This window comes from Lepidochelys kempii, chromosome 2, assembly GCF_965140285.1.
Source record: "Lepidochelys kempii isolate rLepKem1 chromosome 2, rLepKem1.hap1, whole genome shotgun sequence".
Taxonomy (NCBI): domain Eukaryota; kingdom Metazoa; phylum Chordata; order Testudines; family Cheloniidae; genus Lepidochelys; species Lepidochelys kempii.
Window position 1 is genome coordinate 241,050,856 of NC_136381.1, and position 20,625 is coordinate 241,071,480.

The following is a 20,625-nucleotide window of genomic DNA, read 5'->3' on the forward strand; positions in this document are numbered from 1 at the left end:
AAAGCTAAGAAATTCGAAGTTATGGACACCAATTAACCCAAAAGTCAATCAAATCAGGCAGGAAAGTTACCATCTTAAACAACAGGGAAAGCCGATATAGACCAGATTCAAAAACAGCCTCTACCACAAAAAAAACCTCAGATAAAAGTTCCTGACACTGAAAGTCTATAAGAGCAGAGGAGATTGCAGTGGAAAATTACTACAACATGACTTCTCTCAGAAGGCACTGAGGGTCATGGATAAAGATGGGAGAGAATGAAGAACAGGAAGCAAAAAGAAAAGGAGTACTTGTGGCACCTTAGAGACTAACCAATTTATTTGAGCATAAGCTTTCGTGAGCTACAGCTCACTTCCGATGAAGTGAGCTGTAGCTCATGAAAGCTTATGCTCAAATAAATTGGTTAGTCTCTAAGGTGCCACAAGTACTCCTTTTCTTTTTGCGAATACAGACTAACACGGCTGTTACTCTGAAAGAACAGGAAGCATCACCGGTTCCTGCTAACACCTGTCCCCAGATCTGCTGCCCAGCCTAGTTTCCTAGTCTAAACGCCCAACCTTGCTCTACAATTCTATGATCTGCATTTCCCTTCCCTCACATTCTCCCAATCTACACTGAAAGAATTTTGAAGTTACGTTTTATTCTATTAATGTAAACAAGTGTTAAGTGTAAACAACTACAACACAAATACATATACTATAAGGTGGGTGCACAATTTGTTGGAAAAAACTGCTCACTGACCATTTTTAGGAACCAGTAAAACAGTGAAAGGGATTTGACAACATGGCCACTTTTTTAACCTTTCCTTGTAGATCAAGTTTTCTAAACTTTTTGTAATTTTTGTTGCACTCCTCTGGCCAGATACTCACAACAGGATCAGGCCTGGAAATGCCTTTCCATGATGGCATGTCTCCAGAGGGGCAAGAAAAGGCTCTGACAAAAAACCTTGGGCTTTTTATACACTATAAATAAACAAGTGATGTCACTGTGGGTTTTTGGACCTTAACTAAAATCAGACGAAGCAGTTCAGGGCTGAAACTTGCTCTCTTCAAGGTTTCCTCATCTCACTTTGCCATATTTTTCCCTAGTTACAGGAGTAAGCATTTATTTTTAAAACAAACTAATATAACTAATTATTTCCTGCACCTGGTGGGTACCCGATTAGCCATGTTTTTCTTTATTTTTATTACCTCAACCTAAATTCTAAGTAAGATAACACTGGTATTTCAAGGGTCACTATAAACTTAACCTAAACAATCCCCCTTTCTCATGATCTTATTCTTTCTGGTCAAATGCTTTGTGCCTATCACTCATGCTACTATCCAAACTCAATTTAAACACCATAATTCACTCAGGCCTAATGCCTGATGGACTATAGGGGACAAGCAGAACCCCATAAATAGGGAGCTCACAGTACTGGCAGAGTGGTGCACAAGGTGACTCCACTTCATTCAATGGAAATAAGGAAGAAATTTCCACATAACAGCCTTGTCTCAGAATTAAGGTTTCTCAAGTGCATTTCCAGCCAGCGTGATCACCAGTTAGGACAGCGTTAACACAAGCAACCACAACCTACACAATATCCACACTAACACCACCTTCACAACAAACTCCTTTCAATTCCAACATATAACCAACCACAACCCACACCTCCCATTTGTCATATCACAGTTAAACAGGGACAATGAACTTAAATCTACTTTTTTCCATGTACAAAAAAAAAAAAATCACTATACCTTTTACCAAATTCAAGCTTATCTATCAATAGGGAGCATATAAAACTAGCCTATACTGGAGTTTGGGTTTCATATATGAGCACTGGAGTTGAAACGAGTCATGAAGCTGACTGAGGAGTCAGAATTATGATTTGTGTATTCTTAGGAAGTGATACTTGAGCTCTACGTTAAACAAGGTTCTGTATGTTCCTTTAGTTTTCAAATATATAAAGACGAAGTTACCTTTTCACTACCTGCCAAGTCCACAAGGTAAAGTTTTCCACTCAGTTTCTGTTCTGTTTGAGTGTTTTCTTGTTTTACATTAATAAGGAAGATACTATGACTTCGAGAGCTGTGTTCATTCATATCTATAATGCAAATATTTAAGAATTTTCAAAACACTTGTTTATACAACAAATCTGCACTGGGTAACAATTACTCTAATTTGACCTTAGCTGAACATTTAGTATACAACATGAACCTCTCACAGTGAATATCTCTAGAGATAGACAGCCTTACAGTAGTTTGTGATGAATACAGTGTATTTAAACGAAAGCAGGCAAATGAAGGGTCTATCCCATTTTATTCAATAGATTAAGTCAGCTTTTTTCCTACACATTTCTATTAATAAAATAGAAAGTATATTGACAGTTTACTAATCTGGCCTTTTACTCTGGGCTTAAGTATTTTTGGAATTTATTAGAAACACTAGAACATTTGTCACTTTTTTTTCCAAAGCTGTTACATACTGACCCAACGTGTAGAGTTACCTTTAGAAACTATTTCATTTTTGTTATAAGATAATGATTTTTTTTCTTTATGCTTTATAGCATAGGTAAGATGTGAAACACAAGTAAACTTTCAAAGACACACATTTCATATTGAATTAAAACAGTTCTTTGAGTTCAGTAACAGAAGTCTAAGCTGATTTACTTTGGAGGTGAAGAGGGAGAAGAAGAGCCCCCTATTTAGTCTTCTCTCTAGCTCTGTGTCAGACAGAAACAACCCTAAATCCCCCATAGCCCTTTAAAGATGTGCGGGTAGCTACAAGAGAAGCTGAGGAAGTGTGAAGAAGGAATAGTCCCTTGTTCCCATCCATTGCTACTTCCCTGTTCCTCAGCCTTTAAATGCTGACCAGTCCTGGTTTCTGTTCCTTGCTGCCACCAAGAAAAAAAGTAACTGTGTTTGGCTTATCACTCCTCCAAACCACTCTCCTGATCAAAGGGAGGGCCAGAGCAGGCTTGGCCTCGATATTTGATTGCCTTCCTCAACCTTTTACTGATAAAGTAGGAACAGGCAGCAGGAACAGGAAATTTCCACCAAAAACAGCAGGTCCCAACGTTTTTCTGATGAAGTCCTCTGTGGATGAAAAGCTTGTCCATTCCCTTGGCCAAATACTGCCATATTTTTTTGTTTATATTCTCTTTTCTTCTGCCTCAGTTTTACCTTTTCTGTCCCCAATGTACCATTTTTTGTTTTTCCTCTTTTTGCCATCTCATTTTGTAGCTTCCCCTCCCTACGTCCCACTCAGAAGAAGGCTACATATTGCCTACAATGAGACAGTCCACTGACAGCTCCAAAGACACAAGGCACATACTTTTACAACTTAGTACAGTGCCACAGGACCAAAGAGAGAAGCTTAGACCTATGGAATGCTGCCTAAATCTGCAGACAGGTAAACATGGTTATCTCGTGATCAGCTTTGTTATAGGCCTCTGCAGTAGTAGAGACAAAAAGCAGGTGGCTTCATGAAACACAAACTGCTTTACTTCCAGACACAGGAGTACATTCAAGGGGTGGGGGACATGGATCTGGGATCATGACCTTTCACTACTCCATGCTTGTACTCTGCCCCTACTCCAAGAAAGGGCATGCAACCTCAAGTTGAGTAACACTGTCCTAGAAACAGGAAGTTCGATGAAGGGGAGACAAACTAAATAGACCAAGATTGTTTTAATTTGTCTTAACCTACTCTTGCAGCAAGTGACACACTGAGGTGAGTTACACAAAAGTCAATCTTTCAAAAAACTAGAACCATTCACTTACATTCATAGTTTGGGCTTCTCTCATTTATAAAATCAATGAAAGGAAAAAAAACCACTTACTTGTAACTGCTACATGTCTGTTAGATTTTCCTTCATCTATAGTATCCATTACTTCATCCGGACTACATACAAAACGTTCAGTGCAGCCCTTTAAAAATTGACAAAACATAAATAAGTGATGTACATGGAGAAAAGATAGGTTAGTCAATAGCGTAACACTTATACTCACCTTTACATAAGGAACTCTGTTTTTGTCCTCGTGAACAGAAAGATTGGTCTTTGAAACTGGAAAAAAAAAAAAAACTCTACAGATAAGATATTTCATTTGTTCAAAAGAATAATGTGGTGAATGATCATATATATCCCGAGGGAAACAGAAACATTTCTCATGGTATCCCATGCAATTCTTATATTCTAACATCTGAACAAGGATTTACACAAAATGGCCATTAGAGAAACCCAAACGCTTTTATACACATAATACATTATACAAAGAAAAGGCATAGCTATACTTAATTTTACAATTGTAAGGTTATGAAAGCCAACAAAAGACTACATTGATAGTTGCCATTTACAACATATCATTAATGTGCCACATAACTATCCTAATCTGGTGGTAAAGTTTCTTTACAGTCTAACAAGTTGCTATCCCCATCCTATATAAAGGGCACAGACTTACCATCTAAAAGATCTCTTATTTTATCCAAGTATATTTCAAAATATGACACCTAATAAAAAAAGATACAGCATTAAAAACAGTAATTCATAGATTTTAGGCCAAAAGGGACCATTGTAATAATTTAGTCTGACTTCCTGCCTAACACAGGAGACTTTATTCCTTCCAGTGAATCCTGCACCTAGCCCAAGAACTTGTGGTTGAACCAAAGCATCTCTATTAGAAAAACATCCAAGCTTAATTACGACTTCAAGTGATGGAGAATTTACCACAGCCATTATCCAAGTTACCAAAGGATAACTGCCCTCACTGTTAAAGATTAGCATCTTATTGTCAATGAATTCCCTATTTATGAAAAATAGGTATTCCCAACCTCTGGGCCCAACTGTCTTTGGATTCATATCTTCCAAATAAAATGGGAGACTTGTACATATACCAAAAAACCCCAAAGATTTAACCATCAATTACTTTACTTTAAAATCAGATGCAACTTTTTGTTTCAATAGTACTTCTTAAACCGAACAATTTACCTTAATGTGGAACTCCAAATTTTCATCCATGGAGTAAATATAATTGAAGATATCTTGCACTATTCTTGGAATAATCCCCATCCCATCTGGATCATGAAGTGTTCCCTTTTGAGGGGAAAAAAAACAACTAAATGCAATATTCTTTATCAGTTATAATTCCATGAATACCACAGATTTCTAATATTCAAAGACGACAAACTGAACACAGAAGTTACAGTGGGGGAGATTTAGGTTGGATTTTAGGAAAAACTTTTTCACTACGAGGGTGGTGAAATACTGGAATGCGTTACCTAGGGAGGTGGTGGAATCTCCTTCCCTAGAAGTTTTTAAGGTCAGGCTCGACAAAGCCCTGGCTGGGATGATTTAGTCGGGGATCGGTCCTGCTTTGAGCAGGGGGTTGGACTAGATGACCTCCTGAGGTCCCTTCCAACCCTGATATTCTATGATTCTATGAAGGAGTTGATTTTAGAATAGTAACTAGAAAGAAAATTTTTAAGAAGTCTTGCCAACCCATTTAGGACCAAGATTTGGTTAGGGTAAAAAATTATCCCAGGAATCTTTTAAATAATAAATTGAAGATAAAAAGCTGCTATTAATGGAATACTTAGTATTTCTTATTTTGCTGCTGGAGGGCCAAATAAGGCTCCACAAATTAATTACTGCTATTCCCAGACTCATGGAAATAATGATGCCCAAAATACTATATTACGATCAAGCCCACCAAGAAATTGTGGGGGAAGGGATGCCAGATGAACAGAGGAGACTGAGGACTTTTATTTCAAAAGGAGAAGGGTATATAACTATGGAAAAAATGATAAAATATTGTGAGAAAGTACTTTTTAGATACCTTACCTCCATAGTGTGTGTTTTCCCAGATGATGTTTGTCCATAAGCAAATATTGTACCATTGTATCCCTCAAGTACATCTAACAAGAAAGAATTTATGCGTTAGTGTTCTTTTCCAAGCTAACTGCCTATGGAGAAGTTTGCAAGAAGATAATTGAGTGTTTAATGGACAAATAATCTAATTTAGGATTTTGACTCCAAATGAATTTTGACCATTACAAGGTGTTTCCACTATGAACACAAGTCTAATAAAACAGAATTGCATGTTGCTAGAGTAGGAGAAGTTACATTAATAAATTAAAATGTAAACTAATGTATTACATAAGAGTTTCAGACTCAACATACAGACACTTTTAAAAGGTGAGCTGCAAAGGGGAAAAAATGGGCTTGTACCTTTTTGCTTCTTTTTAGTATACAAGACAGGGTGAAAGGCTTTTTTAAAAAGTTTACATTAGAAATTAGTGTCTTGTTTAGGCTGGAAAACTATGAGAACTGAAAAACTAGGAACACAAATACTGGGCTTCTGAGGACAGAGGAAGAAATCCTGCAACATGCTGTTATTGGATAACAAGCCCACCCAGAGAAACATTCTTTCTAACTTCCAGTAGGTTAGCTTATGCCATAAACTTAAACGTTTGTATCCTTTCTAAAGCTAGTTTTTTTTTTAAAAAGTATTGTGACTGTAATATATGTACATTTCAAATTTAGTGTAATATTTATTGAACTGATATTCTTGTTATCCATATAAATGTCCAAACTTTTTTTGAAGTCTCCTAGGTAACTTGCCTCAATGATTAATTCACTACCACAAGTTTATAATTTAATTGTGACTTTTGTGAAAAAAGAAATTTTTATCAGTGTTGAATTTGCCAGTTTCATTAAATGGCGCCTTGTCCTCATGTTATGAGACAAACAGAAGTTCCTTATCTACCTCTCAATACTATTAATTACAGTACTTGAGAGGAGACTAGTAAGGAGGAACACGATGAAAGGGAGTAGTATCAATCTTTAAAACTCTTCATGACAGTTTACCCATCCCCTTAATCACTCATCTTCTGAACTCCCTCAAATAATGCAACATCTTTTTTTGTGAAGCGATAAGTAAAGAGAACACTGCAGTCCAGGTTAGAACACACTATTTATACAATTGACATAATACTTCTGTACTATTCATCCCGTTGTTCCTTATGCCTCCTAACTTTATTTGCTTTTTAGACAATTGCTGCATATTGAGCTTAAGTCTTAACTTTGCTGTCCACACTTAGGAAATTCATAAGTTTTTACAGTTACTTTAGAACCTTGAAAGGTGTATGACTAGTTCAAATTCTCTCTCCCGATGTTCATTATTTTGCATTTGTTAACAATTAATTTCATCTGCCACCCTGTTATGCATTTACCTAGCTTGGTAAGGATCCTCTGAAGTTTCCCAGCCTTTTGCAGTCTTGCTCAAGTAATCTGTATCTGCAAGTTTGAATACCAAACTGCTCATCCCCTTTTAAAATCATTAATGCATTCAAAACGAGTGCTACTACAGACCCTTATAGCAACTCACTGCTAAACTTCTGCTATGATGAAAATTTAACATTTCTCTGTTTTATCTCTTAGCCAGCTTCTGATCCTTGCCAGTAAATTGCCTATTACCCCAAGACTAAATTTTTTTTCTTTCATAATTTGTGAAGGTTTGGTTAAAAGCCTTTTGAAAGCCCAAATAATTGATATCAACTGGGACGCCTTTTCTTTACCCAATATTTTACTGACCTGTTCAAGGGATTCTACTACAAGTAGTACGGCAAGATTTTATTCTGCAAATGATGAACTGGTTAGACTACCACATGATGATTTTCTAGGTGTTTTATAATTCTATTTTAAAAGTATTGCCTCAACCAAATTTTAATACAGTCAAGGACAGAGATTCTGTAGTCTTTAAGATGCATAAGCATTGAGGCAGGAGTTCTATCTGCACTATAGTTGACTCAAGTTCTCTTTATACAACTAAGATGATCTCAAACTTACTTAGCTATGTATTATACAAGCTTAGAAAAACATTGCATATGCTTGATTTTTGAAGGTTTATACTAATCAAGACTTTTTCCTGGAACAGGTATTTCCATAGCACAGTCTATTCTTATGCCATATTTCAACCCCATTGATTTTGGCTGCAATTTTTTTTTAAGAGTCTTGAGCATCATTTTAAAATAGAAAAGTTATATTTTCCCATCCTTTTACTTAAGAACAACTTTTCCCCTATAATTGTCCAAGAGAGAATTTTAATGGAAGAGACCTGGCCTGAAAGATTGCAACCTGACAAGAACAACATTTCAAACAGTTATGAACTGAATATATGGGTTCAGAATTGATGTCATTCATCAACTTTAACTGTAGTGATTACTGCCACTCCTGCTATAATTACTGCCACTCATGCTGTTTCTTTTAGATACAGTTTTTGGTGGAAAGATGGGTAGGAAGAGGAGAGTTGGAACTACATCACAATTTTCAACAGTAAAAGCCACTTAATAGTCTATTGATGGCTTCCTTATTGTCAAGTTCAATGTTCTTCCTTACCTTTTACAATTTTTTTAGCACAATCATTGTATACTTGTTCCTGTGATGTACTTGACTGGAATACATGGTCAAACACATACGGCTTGGACTGAAAAGACACAAGAAGAGTAAAAAATCCCAGTCACAGAAAGTAAAACTGAACATTTTTCAAATTTGAACTGTCCATATTAATAGCCTGCTTCTACAGTATCTTTTTGCTTTTGTTTGTATACTTGAAGCCTTCAATAAGAGGAACTGATTTATACACAAGTTACCAGAGTGAAAGATGAGCACATACGAATGAAGCCTTGAACTAAACATATCTGCAGCCTGAAACCAGCCTAAACAGTTTTTCAAAAGAACTTTCACCGTAAGTATGACCCAGTCTCACTTAATTACAGTTTGGCAACAAGTCAGTTCATTTTAAGTTTTCACACAAATCTTAAACCAAAATGCTCAGGTTAGTACTGTACACTCAAGAACATTTCTTCCTCTGGGAAAAGGACTAGATGGTTATTAATTCAGGATTCTGATAGATGAGATCCCTCTTGAAAGGGAAGAGTAGTAGCATTCTAGAGGAAGTATGCCAAGAAACTACAGTGCTTAATAGGCAGAAGCCAAACCTGAGGTAGCTGAAGTCTACGCTGCAAAAGCGGACTGCTACCTATATTTTATTGTCTGGATGGAAGGAAATATTCAAGCTGCTGAAGCACTGAATTCTACTTAAGTGTTTCAGTTAGTGCAGACTTAGTTTTGGACTTAGCAGGCTCTTGGAGGTGTCCATTACTAATGCTTTGGATATTCTGGTGACTACATGCTGATCTGACTAAAGAGACAATGTAGTATTATGTCACTGAGATAGAGTATGTCACTATCCCCTTTTTCTGTATTATGCTGCTACCACTCCCATCATCTGAGTGACTACTCAGACACTCATAACCACTCCCATCGGGATGGTAGATGCATTATGATGAAAGCAATTTTGTGTTTTGGGACGGGATTTCCCAAAGCACTTAAGTGATTTAGGACACAAGATCCAGGGATCTTCATCAAATCATTTAGATGCTTTTGGAAATCCCACACATGATCTATGCTAGTTTCTTTTAATACAGTCTAAGAAGTTTATCCAAGCCAAACTAAAACTGGGATGGACACTTATTAGCAAGACAGATTCCTTCTTTAACATTTACTATCAGTCTTGAGGTGTGAGGCTGAAGTTTCAATAAGCATATCTATAAAATTAGCCACTGAATAAAGGATACAGCTATAGACAGCCATTTCCTCAATCTTCCTGTAGTGACTTTAATAAAAGGAATATTAACAGGCATATCTGGTATTGTGTGTGTTGCAGGCCAACTCATAACTCACAGGTAACATTTGTCTAATATGCACAAGTCTGCATGCACTACTTCATATACACATTCCTATTGCTGGATCACGTTGCCCCCATTATCACCTTTTGTACCGTATCTACGCTATTCATATTGTGTCCAATAATATCCTAAACAAAATTTATGGTGTACTATTGATGTGGCTGGTATTCCTTCAGGTTTAGATGTAATTTGAAACTTCCTCCAAATTATTTTTCCACTTAAAAAAATTGATATTCATGAATACACTATTCCAAGTCAGTACATTTTTGAGAAAGTCTTAAGTGACTATCAACTGATTTTGGAGACTCTCTCTAGAGGGATTAAGTCAGGCAGGTCATTGCTCTTAAAACATTACATCTTGCAGTAATCCATATCTATCTTTAACAGTTAAAAGACTGCTTAACTCATCCAGTGTTTTTTCTTCACGTAAATGGTCAAAGTACCCGATTCCTGACGTTTCCAGTACAATGTTTTGTTAATTTTTAGCTTTTTATTTCCTCACATGGGAAAATGAAAACAGAGCTATAAAACAAAGCTGTAAACTGCATAAGAAATTTCCACAATTCTTTGTTAACTAGTGGATAGATAGGTTAGTGATGTTGTCCAAAACAATCAAACTGCTATATTTTATTTTGATTTAATGCCAAGTCCTACAGGAATTTCTTAAACATCACATTCAGTGTGCCTGTAACATATTTTAGTTTCAATCAAAACAATTTATTCAATCAAATTAAACTTCATGTTAGTTTAACTTTTTTGAGCTCTTTAGAGAGACAAGGTGGGTGAGGTAATATCTTTTACTGCACCAACTTCTGTTGGTGAGAGAGACAAGCTTCTCCGAAAATCAGTTTTTTAACATTCTTCCCCACATTGTAAGATATAAAATTTATCTCCATTAACAAACAGTAGGGAGGGAGGTTGAATTTACTAACTCTACTTAAAATAATTTAGCTATATCATGCCTTTATAATTCTCCTTTAAGCTGCCACTGAGATAGTACTATGAAAGGGCAGAGCTTAGAGAAAAATAACCAAATTTTCTTCCCACTCCTTTTGATTTATAGGATTACTCACTATACGTACTACGCTTTGTTGAATTTTATGGATTAGTTAAAGGACTTCTCTCTCAAACAATGAATCCCTTATTTGAATTAATCTTAAATATAAAAGTTTATACATCACAAACTTCAGGAACCCTTGACAGACTGACTTCTTCCAGAACACAGTTCCCTGTAACAAATTTATTAAATCTACCAGAATCCCCATTCTCATTACTGACCAGGAAGGTGGCAGTCTTAGTGGCATGCCCTGAAAGTTGAGTGATTACAGACCAAACCAGGAATGCAAATTCCAAAGGTTCAGTGCCCTAACAGAATAGTCTGCCTGTAATCCACTCCCTCCCATCACACTTTACACCAATGAGGCTCTAGCTCAAGCATCTCCACTGATCTATATTTGTCAAACAACTGTTTTTAATTTTAAAACAATATTTCAATGCCAGAATAAGCGGAGGTGATAAAGAACAGCTTTGCCTAGACCTGTGACTGATTTTAAAAGAACTACATATACACCTATCACAAAAAACAGTCTGAAAGATTGTTGTGTAATTCCAAATAGGTTTCACTTATTTGGCATTTGCAATATCAATTCTAGCTGTTTTCCAGTGGCCTACTTTCTCACAGCAGGACAACCAAATTTCTAAAAAAAATCTTCAGAAAAAAAAAATCAGTAGGTCTTTATACATTATTAAGAAACATAACCCTATTTTTCAGTGCCCAGATCACACCATTATTGTGGCACAAATTTCCCTCACTTCGCCACAAATAACTTAGCTGCATCAAGAGGCTATGACTGAAAACTTTCTGAGGAAAGGTACAGAATCAGGCCTTGCTCTGGATTGCAGTTTTGGGTATTACCATAAGTGACAAAAAACAAGCTGAACCATCACATACTCTATACGTTGGGTGTAATAACCCTTGTGTTACAGATATCCTTTTGACTAGGAATCAGACTCAATTGCTCAGTAAAAATATTTCACTTAACCTTGCAAATTAAGCCTATAGGTTGCCTATTCATTTGTGTGCCAAATCCCTATTTTCCAGTCTCCCCAGAGCCCACAGACCCGCAGTTAAACATCCAGATTCACCTCTTTCCCAGAGTTTGGCTGTACTGGAAACAAACATTACCCCATAAGACATCAGCCTAAGCTTCCTCCTTGGCTGCTTCTATGGTGTCACTCTATGAACCTTCTCTAAATGAACTTAAATCAGTCTGCCTCAAAGCAACATTCCAAGCCCTTGTTGAAGCTAACTTGCAGCTACCTGCCAGCATGACCCAGCAGTAGTTACTCAAATCTTGATGGAAGTTTTTTTTTTTTTGTTATCATAATTAATGGCCAGTTTAGCTGTACTGGGCAACAGTTTTCAGTATTAGCCTACATTCAAATATATTCGAAACAACTGAAATGTACAAAACTTTGCTCTTCACAGATGTCCGCTGGCAAGTCATCATCTCTCAATGTCTTGTCCATAGAAGACAATTCTTTTACTCTTAATGAGACAGAATAACCTCTAACTTCAGGTTATCCTCAGAAGTACAGAAAATAAATTGTATAAAAGTGTTTATTTCTATTGCATTCATACCCTATAGTTTTAAAGTTTACTGTAAGATTTTCAGAGTCCATCCATAACAATATGTGGCTTGGATCATCTTGTTTTCTGATCCTTAATACCTGGAATAGTCTTTTCATTATTGATACTATAAGATGAGCAGCCAGTAACGTTCCATTTCTGTATCACAACATATACAATGCTTTTAACTCTAAAGCATATTCTTTTTGCTAATGTAATCATTTTAGAAACCCATTCTGTCTGACACTGTAGCCGGCTTATTCTTGGCATGAAGAGCACAAGACAGTTTATAAAAGATTGAGGCATAAAAAAACCCAGCTTTTCTCCCAATGCAAAACAGTATGACACAGTATTGCTATCACCGTTTTTGCCCACAAAAAATATACAAAAAATGTAAAACTTTAGGTCTAAGTAAAGATTCTTAGGACGGAACTATCTGAAAGGGGGTTCCAAAGAGGACTGTTCTCAGTGGTAGCAGATGACAGAACAAGGAGTAATGGTCTCAAGTTGCAGTGGGGGAGGTTTAGGTTGGATATTTGGAAAAACTTTTTCACTAGGAGGGTGGTGAAACACTGGAATGCGTTACCTAGGGAGCTGGTGGAATCTCCTTCCTTTGAAGTTTTTAAGGTCAGGCTTGACAAAGCCCTTGCTGGGATGATTTAGTTGGGGATTGGTCCTGCTTTGAGCAGCGGGTTGGACTAGATGACCTCCTGAGGTACCTTTCAACCCCGATATTCTATGATTCGAAGAAATCCCAAACGGAGTGATTTTAGCAAAACTTATCCCTTTTTTTCCCCCATTAATTTGAGAGCACATTTATTTTCCATTCCCAACCCTCTTTCCCAGTTTGGAACATAATGTACTATTGCTCTGTCAGTGCCAGAGTTCAAAGTAGCAAAAAAGACAGACAAGCAGAGTCCCAGCATAGTATTCTGCTTCTAGGAAGAAAAATTATGCTTTTCAATTCTTTTGGAGTGCATGAGGAGAATAAGATGCATGTAAACTGATTTTTTGTAACTGTAGAGGGTGCAGGGTATGTCATTGGACCTTAGTTTTCCAGTCCTCCATTCTTATTTTTCTGTGTTAAGATTGTAACTTGAGTGCTTCCTTACTTGCTTACATAATATATCATATATAAGGCTCTGTGTACTCTGCAACCTGTAGGGATAGAGTTCTGCAGCATTTCCTTTGCCAGAGGATAAATGAGAAAATACTATCAGTCTCCATTTTATGATGGCCCCATATTCAGTTTCAATACAAGAAGTTTTTGTAATGAAAATACATAATTGCAGCCGGGAAGATGTTAGGGAAAACTGGAGATTCTAGCAGATGGGTGGGGAACAGCTGGAATTTTAGCATTCAAGCAGACCTGGGACTATCGCTCTAGCTGGATGTTTGTTCTAAAGGGATCAACAGTGAAACAGTTAACAATGCTGACATTTAAAGTGTCTTTAGGTTTTAGGATGAACAGAGATTATTACTAAAATGATATAGCACAGCAGCAGTACAGTAGAATTCCTTCAGTATTGAAACAAGTCTTCTAGCCATACATGTCTGCACTATTACAGAGTTTGTCAAAAAGCCATATGCTTTGAGAAACTGTTGTACTTCTCCTAAGTGATCAAGGCTCAGCAAAATATTAAACTAACCACCACCACTGAAAAAATACAAATACTTCAGCTATAGGTAAGAGTACAGCTTCTAACATATGCAGTCATTTTCCATATGAGGTCAGATTATAATATTAAGGTGGAGTACTTTTACAAGTATGGAAGTGGTTTTTTCCTTCTAAAATACAAAATAGCATACCATCGTCCTACTTCTGCTGTTTTGTGTAAGTGTCCCACTTCTTGCATGCCCTACCCTCTTTCAGTGTTCCATATGAATTACTTTTTCTTTCTGAATATTGCTTTCCTGCTGCCAAGACGATGAAGTCAGTAGAAGAAAGTGATCTTCACTAGTCTGGTTCTGCAAGAAAGTGACAGAGCCAAACCTTTCTTTAACTTAATATACAAAACCAGTTTTAAAGAAGTATATTCTTTAAACTTAAAGCCAAGTATATTTAGATATTCAGGGCAGGGACCAGGCCTTGCATGTTAAGGATACTACCCAGTTAATTAGAAAATACACTGAGGCAGTCAGAGATCTTCAAAAAAACAGAAAAAGATGGGAAAGGTACATTACCGAATATAGGCATTTGAAGGAAAAATAGGACACTGCTTATTTGTATGTTAATACCCAGACTGCTCTTCCAGATCTCAATTCAGACTTAAGCAGTTGTGAACAGTCTGAAAGGTCTGGGTGTGACTGAGTACACTAGTTTATTTTTTGTTTTTGGGGGGCAGAAAATCACAAGACAAGAAAGAGCACATATACAGGTACTAAAAGTGGCATACAAGCATTTCATTCCAAGTGATAATGCTCTCTGCTTGCAAACAGTTTCAAGTGTAAAAAAATAAAGGTCAAAACCACATACATATGAATATGCTGGTTTCTCTCTTCATGTGACCTTTTCAGTAAGCACTCCCCATAACTTACATTGAACACTGAAGAAATATAAATTTGTGGGTAACTCCAACAGGGACTTATAAAAAACATGTTCACTGCAGTTGTGTTAGGTTTCAGCTTGCCTTGCATACATTCTTAAACAAAAAGGCATTATAATGAATTCAGCATTAAAGAACCCAGTTTTCTCAGCATTCATGCTGTAAATATTTCAATAGAGTCATTAGCTGGAAAAGGCTTTAGTATTTTAAAAGCACGATAACTTAAAAATATCAATTTGAAAATTATGCTGCTGCTGCAATCATCAAGGAAATATCATCAGTAAGACATTAGTCATGTTTAGACAAGATTAAGTTGCCTCGAGTTAGGTGTCATAATGCTCATCATAGCCTGGTCCACACTTGAAAGCTTTACCAACAACTCACCTCTGTCAGCACAGCCCAAACCCCATAATTTGTCCTTGTCTACACACACCATCATCATTGTGCTTGCTAACTTGTTAAAAATAAAATTAAAGCACAATTAACTTTCCTAGCAAAGAGAGGAGGAGCTGTGCTAGGACTAAATTGCATAACAACATTTAGGGGGCACAGCTATTTCCACAGCCTAGTTCCAGACACTCCCAGTGCTCCTCACAGAATGCCATGTTTAAACATGAAGATACTCTACCTACAATAATTAAAACACTTAGTTACTATAAACTGTAGGATTACAGAATTTAGCTGGTTTTTTTTTTAGTTAACTTGTGTATTTGACCAGTGAATATATTGTCAGTTTCACTATTTCCCTCTACAGTCAGTTCATCCCTCAATGAAAAAATGCCTCTAATTATTTAAAGGAGATCAGAAAAAACTTTATTTTTTTAAAGAAATTTGTGTTCTGAATTTTTAAAAATTAGAGGGTATTTTAACAAACTAGCTTTTTTTTTTTTAACGTAGTCAATTTAAAAAAAGGTTAGGTTGACAAATTTTTCTAGCACCAAAGCTAAAATATCTTGAGCAAATCCCCAGTGTTAACAGTACTTGAAGGAATAGAATAATACCCACCCAACCTCCAAAGAACTGGAGTCACAATGAAAACATATCTTTATACTGCTATAACAAAAATGTTACATGCATACAAGTCCACATACTGTCTTAATGATGTGCATTTGTTTTTTTTTTTAAACACATGAATTCATCAGGAAGAACAGCTAGAAAAGATTCCCCTTAAAATTAACTATTTCTAAAATGAAAAAGACTTGCTTGGAATTAGAATTCAAAGCCCAAGAGATATGGCCTCATGCAAGAACAATTAAGGAGCTACATCTTTCTTGTAGCTATTGTTCTTCAAAACAAAATAATACTGCATCTCAACCACAAATTGCTGTGAAATATGTAACATCTACAACTACAATAAATCGTTTCTCTAAAAGACAGGAGAGGGAAAATACTCACTTGTCCAGGATCACAAGCATGCCTGTAGATGTATGGATGCCCAGGAAAAAGAAAACTATTGCTGCTTTCCCCAGAAAGGAAGAGGAAGTCAAGGAACGCATGTGTACGGTTAGAGTAGGACAAACGCGCAGAAGAGTACTGGGAGCATCTCTGCTCCCACTCTGTTTCCTATCTTATTTCCAGTCTTGCCCTTCTCCCAGCCAATAGGGACGACAACTCCCAAATGTTACTGGGTAGATAAGAGGCAAGCTTCTCCATATTTCAGCATGGGCCTGCAGAGGCAGAGTTGTTAAGTACCACGGGCCAATCAAGAAGGTGTAGCCTCTCCTCGAGTGAGGAGGCTGTGAAGAGAATCCTAGCCCAACTTACTGAAAAGAAGAGCTTGGCAGGCAGCTACCACTATATACAGTGGTGAAGAGAAGCCCGATAAGATATGCATGAAAAGGAGAGGGAAACGGATATACAGTACTCTGCATGGAAATAACTGAGGAAAGGCTTTAGGAAGGCTATTTCAGACAAGATATTTCAAACAGGCTAGCTGGTTAAGTGTTCAGGCTACTAGGGATCAGTGAAGCTTTGCAAAACCTAACTCACTCATCCTTGGAGATAAACTGAATGGTTATGAAAGGTGCAAGTTTGACAGTCCCGGAGAATTAGGACTTCAATTTTATTTAGTAATCAGAGGATGTGATTTTAAGTTTGGGAATCTTGCCATATATCAGGAGTAAAAATGCTTTATGTTACTGGAATGATGGGAATTCCAGCATATTCACTGTAAAGAGCATTTGTTTACAGTCCCAGTGGTTGGAATATCATGAGACAGGACTTAAAAGACTGTCAGTGGTACCTCAACCTATCAGTGCTTTCCTGGGCACTGGTCCAAGGCTGAAAATAGCAAGTCCTGGACCTAAGGCTACTGGATGTTTTACATTTGGCCTTCACTATTGCAGAGGAATACAGTTAATAAAAAAGTCATTACAATGCATGTTAATTCCCTACTAATTCTGTCAATTTCAAGCTCCATGTGGTCTCTAAGAAGAACTAGTTTGCCTCACACTGACTTAGTGAGTCTCCAGACCATTTCATCCTTCAGATGTTATTTTGAAATCTTACTAGAAAAGCAAAGCTCGCACCACTGTGATATTTTCTTTACTACCCAGTGAAAATTCTAGCTTTTCCATTAGTGGTAAAAAGTAGCGACAAGAAAACATTCAATCATTTTTTTACATTTGTAAAAACTGACCATCTTGGAGTTCTTGTGGAAGATCCTACACAGTCTACACCACAATGATAATGTTTCTCAATGTCCACTCCAAATTACCTCACTTTTATCATTTGAAACCTAAACCATGGATCCTCCTTATGAACTTCAAGCCCCTGCCCCATTAGCAATGATTGCACTTTGGTCCAAAAGGTAGTTGCTAGAAAGTTAGAGAGTGGGGACAGAAGAGAATTTATCACCTAGAAAATCTGATACATCTCAAGAATGGACTTTACAGCCTTTGATTTCAGATGGGGCACACGGTGCTCCTATGAATGGATACTCAGGACCAAGCATGAAAGTGAGCATATTTATTTCTAATAGTGACATCAGTTTTGTCATATTCTGTATTTGCTAACAGTCTAGATAAATGATGGGCAAGTTTCTGTGTAACTGTGAGAATTAATGCAGTCTGCTGCACCAATCTCTGAAATGAGGTCTTGAATAGGCCAATACCAGCTAATTTCACAAGCATTTTGTTTGCTTTTCAGTGGCCTACTTACTACTGATCAGATCTGAATTTATACCAGAAACAGCAAAAGGTTCCATATTCCATTAGCAATCCATTTGTTTTCTAAAACTGAATTTAAGTAGAAGAGAAGTAATACTTTAAAGCCTTGTGCTATAAATATGAAGCTAACAGAACCTTTATTTACTGTTACACATTTGTTCCACTTCCAAGTTAAGCTGCTATGAATAAATATGTTTAATTTGGGTTGCTTCAAGAAGAAAATAGTGTACAGAAACCTAAAATCTAAAATATTAGCAAGGTAAATTTTAAAGTATATTCCTCATTTCCTCTCTAAATTTGCAATTGTGCCACTGTGTGGCAAATTCTTCATCTGAATGCGCAGATTAAGAATGAGTACAAGTGAGACATAATTACAGAAAAAAAATCTTTACCAACAAATACAAATGATACGGGAGAAGACTGTTACTGTAAATATAGTCTAGCTCTCCATTCAATAACTCACTCTACAGCAGCTGCATTGCAAACTGGCACTGCTCGAATGATCTTTTCCAGGACACCAACAAGATCTCTTCACAGCAGGCCTCTATTCTACAGAGAGTGATTTTTATTAAATTGCAAGCAAATGTGTGATGAACCACAAAGACATAAGCAGGCTCAATTTATTTTGCTGGACAAAGTATTAGTCACTAGCCCACTGGTTGATGTACTGATCACAAAAGCCACTCAACAGATTTTCTTTTGCCAAAACTATTCAGTGAACAAATTACTCTGGTAACTTCTTTCTTAGACATTACTAATGCAGACATTAGTTGCCAAACTCATTACGTTACACAAAAGAAGCCTAGATCTTTTGCCCATTTTCTCTCTCTTCCCATACACCTATTTCTAGGATGTCTGTTCTTTATTTTAAAATTTCACTACTGTATTCACAAAACCACTATCAATAATATCCTGAAAACAGAAGAATGGAAAGCCCAATATCTGGGGCGCTCTATTCTCCTGAGTCACCCTGCTTATTTTGTACCCTAGTTCAGTGCAAACTTCCTCAGAACGATTAGTAAAGAAAGATATGAATTGGAAAATTACTACTGGTCAGTAACGAACAATCCAAATCCATTAATGGCACACACACACTGCTGTATACACCATTTTCCTCCACACATAAGAGCTGTTTCTCTAGGTCTCTCAGGTGGCGTGGGGGAGGGCACTCATTACAGCACTGATCTGCGATAAAGCACCACAACTTTCCTATGCACAGTGTATGAAATGTGCACGACGGTCCCACCTCAAATTCAAAACTGCCTCTTAAAGCCATGCCCAAAGTTTCGAGTGCTGTTTGACCAAGCCTCTGCAAGAGGCCTGCTAGGCAGGGAGTCTTTGATTGGGTGGCAGCTTTATATAGTACCTGTACTCCGCCCGGCCAAGTCAACCCCTGTGCCTGCCCTGCTCCCTCCTCTGCCCGGTCATGCCCCCACGAAGCCCGGCTGCATCCCTCGCCTGGCCCCCTCCGCTCTCGCTCAGCTCTTCTCCGACTTTTGTCTCTCCCCTTCGTACCGCGCCCATCCCCGTGGTATCCGGCCCCCTCCCCAGCCCGGCGCTCACCGCGATGATAACGGTGTCCTCTCCCTGGAACTTGGCGACATACTTGTCGCCGCGGGTCACCTCGGAGTCGTTGAGAGGCCTGAAGCGACACATCACTTTGATGTTACATTCCGCCGGGTCCGCCATCTTAGGCCAAAGCCGCCGCCTTCGGGGCGCTCAGCCCAGCCGCCGCCGCCGCCACCTCCACGCCGCCCGCTCCGGAGTCCTGCGAGCGGCCGCCGCCGGCAGAGCAGCGCCTCACTCAGCGGAGGGGAGAGGGGAAGGGCTCCTCCCTGGCCGCCGCTGCCGCCTCCTGCTCTCACTTCCTCCCCAATATGGCAGCCATGGCGGCGCCTGCAGCCGGCGAGTCCGGACCCTCCCCTCCTCGAGCAGAGGCGGTGCCGACAGCAGGGCAGGGAGGGGGTGACGTCACCCTCCGCAGAGAACACCTACCCCGCCGCCTCAGACTCACCGCGCAGGCGCGCATCGAGGACAGCGGCGACTACCACCGAAGGGCTCGTTTGCGCAGGCGCGCACTAGGTTGGGCGCCTGGAGGGAAACATGGCCACCCGCAGACGCAAGAATTTCCTGCGCAGGCGCACAAAGGGGGTTTGGGCCATGTTGTAGCGCAGGCGCAGTGATTGGGTCAAGGGGGCAGATGAGAGGTGGGGGTGTGAACAGCATGATGGAAAGGCGCGGCAGCCGAGGGCTCCCAGCCCTCCTTTCAGGCAGGGGCGGAGCTACAGGGATGCCGCCAAGGGCTCATTTACAAGGCTCTGTGCCTGTCACGGCCATCGCCACTGGAGGTGGTCAGCTCCTGGGTTCTTCCCCCCCCAGCAGTCACCCTGTTTTCAAAATACGTAAACCGGGGCAGTTTTGTGGCATCATGTTTTAGCATCACAAAATCATCATTAACCATGGCTGTGATATATCACAGATCCACCCAGCTATACCGCGGGCATCTGTATGAAACTGCTCATGAAGCACTGGGCGATAGTGTCACATGCATAGTCCGTG

At 38.5% G+C, this 20,625-nt stretch overlaps 1 protein-coding gene across 5 annotated transcripts in view; it reads right to left on the bottom strand.

Annotated features, from left to right (window-relative positions):
- Nucleotides 1-20,005, bottom strand: part of KIF5B (kinesin family member 5B) — a 67,908-nt gene extending 47,903 nt beyond the window's left edge. For 2 of the 5 annotated variants that reach the window (XM_073334408.2, XM_073334412.2), the window contains exons 1-8: nucleotides 19,630-20,004; nucleotides 8,373-8,460; nucleotides 5,817-5,890; nucleotides 4,965-5,069; nucleotides 4,438-4,486; nucleotides 3,988-4,043; nucleotides 3,819-3,906; nucleotides 1,957-2,081 (exon numbers count right to left, since the gene is read on the bottom strand). In XM_073334408.2, coding sequence (XP_073190509.1) covers nucleotides 1,957-2,081; nucleotides 3,819-3,906; nucleotides 3,988-4,043; nucleotides 4,438-4,486; nucleotides 4,965-5,069; nucleotides 5,817-5,890; nucleotides 8,373-8,460; nucleotides 19,630-19,755 — 711 coding nt within the window. In that variant the 5' untranslated portion in view covers nucleotides 19,756-20,004. Of the gene's footprint in view, nucleotides 1-1,956; nucleotides 2,082-3,818; nucleotides 4,044-4,437; nucleotides 4,487-4,964; nucleotides 5,070-5,816; nucleotides 5,891-8,372; nucleotides 8,461-19,629 lie in introns of all 5 variants that reach the window. The other 3 variants (XM_073334409.2, XM_073334411.2, XM_073334407.2) reach the window with 3 other exon arrangements.
- Nucleotides 20,006-20,625: the final 620 nt, after the last annotated feature.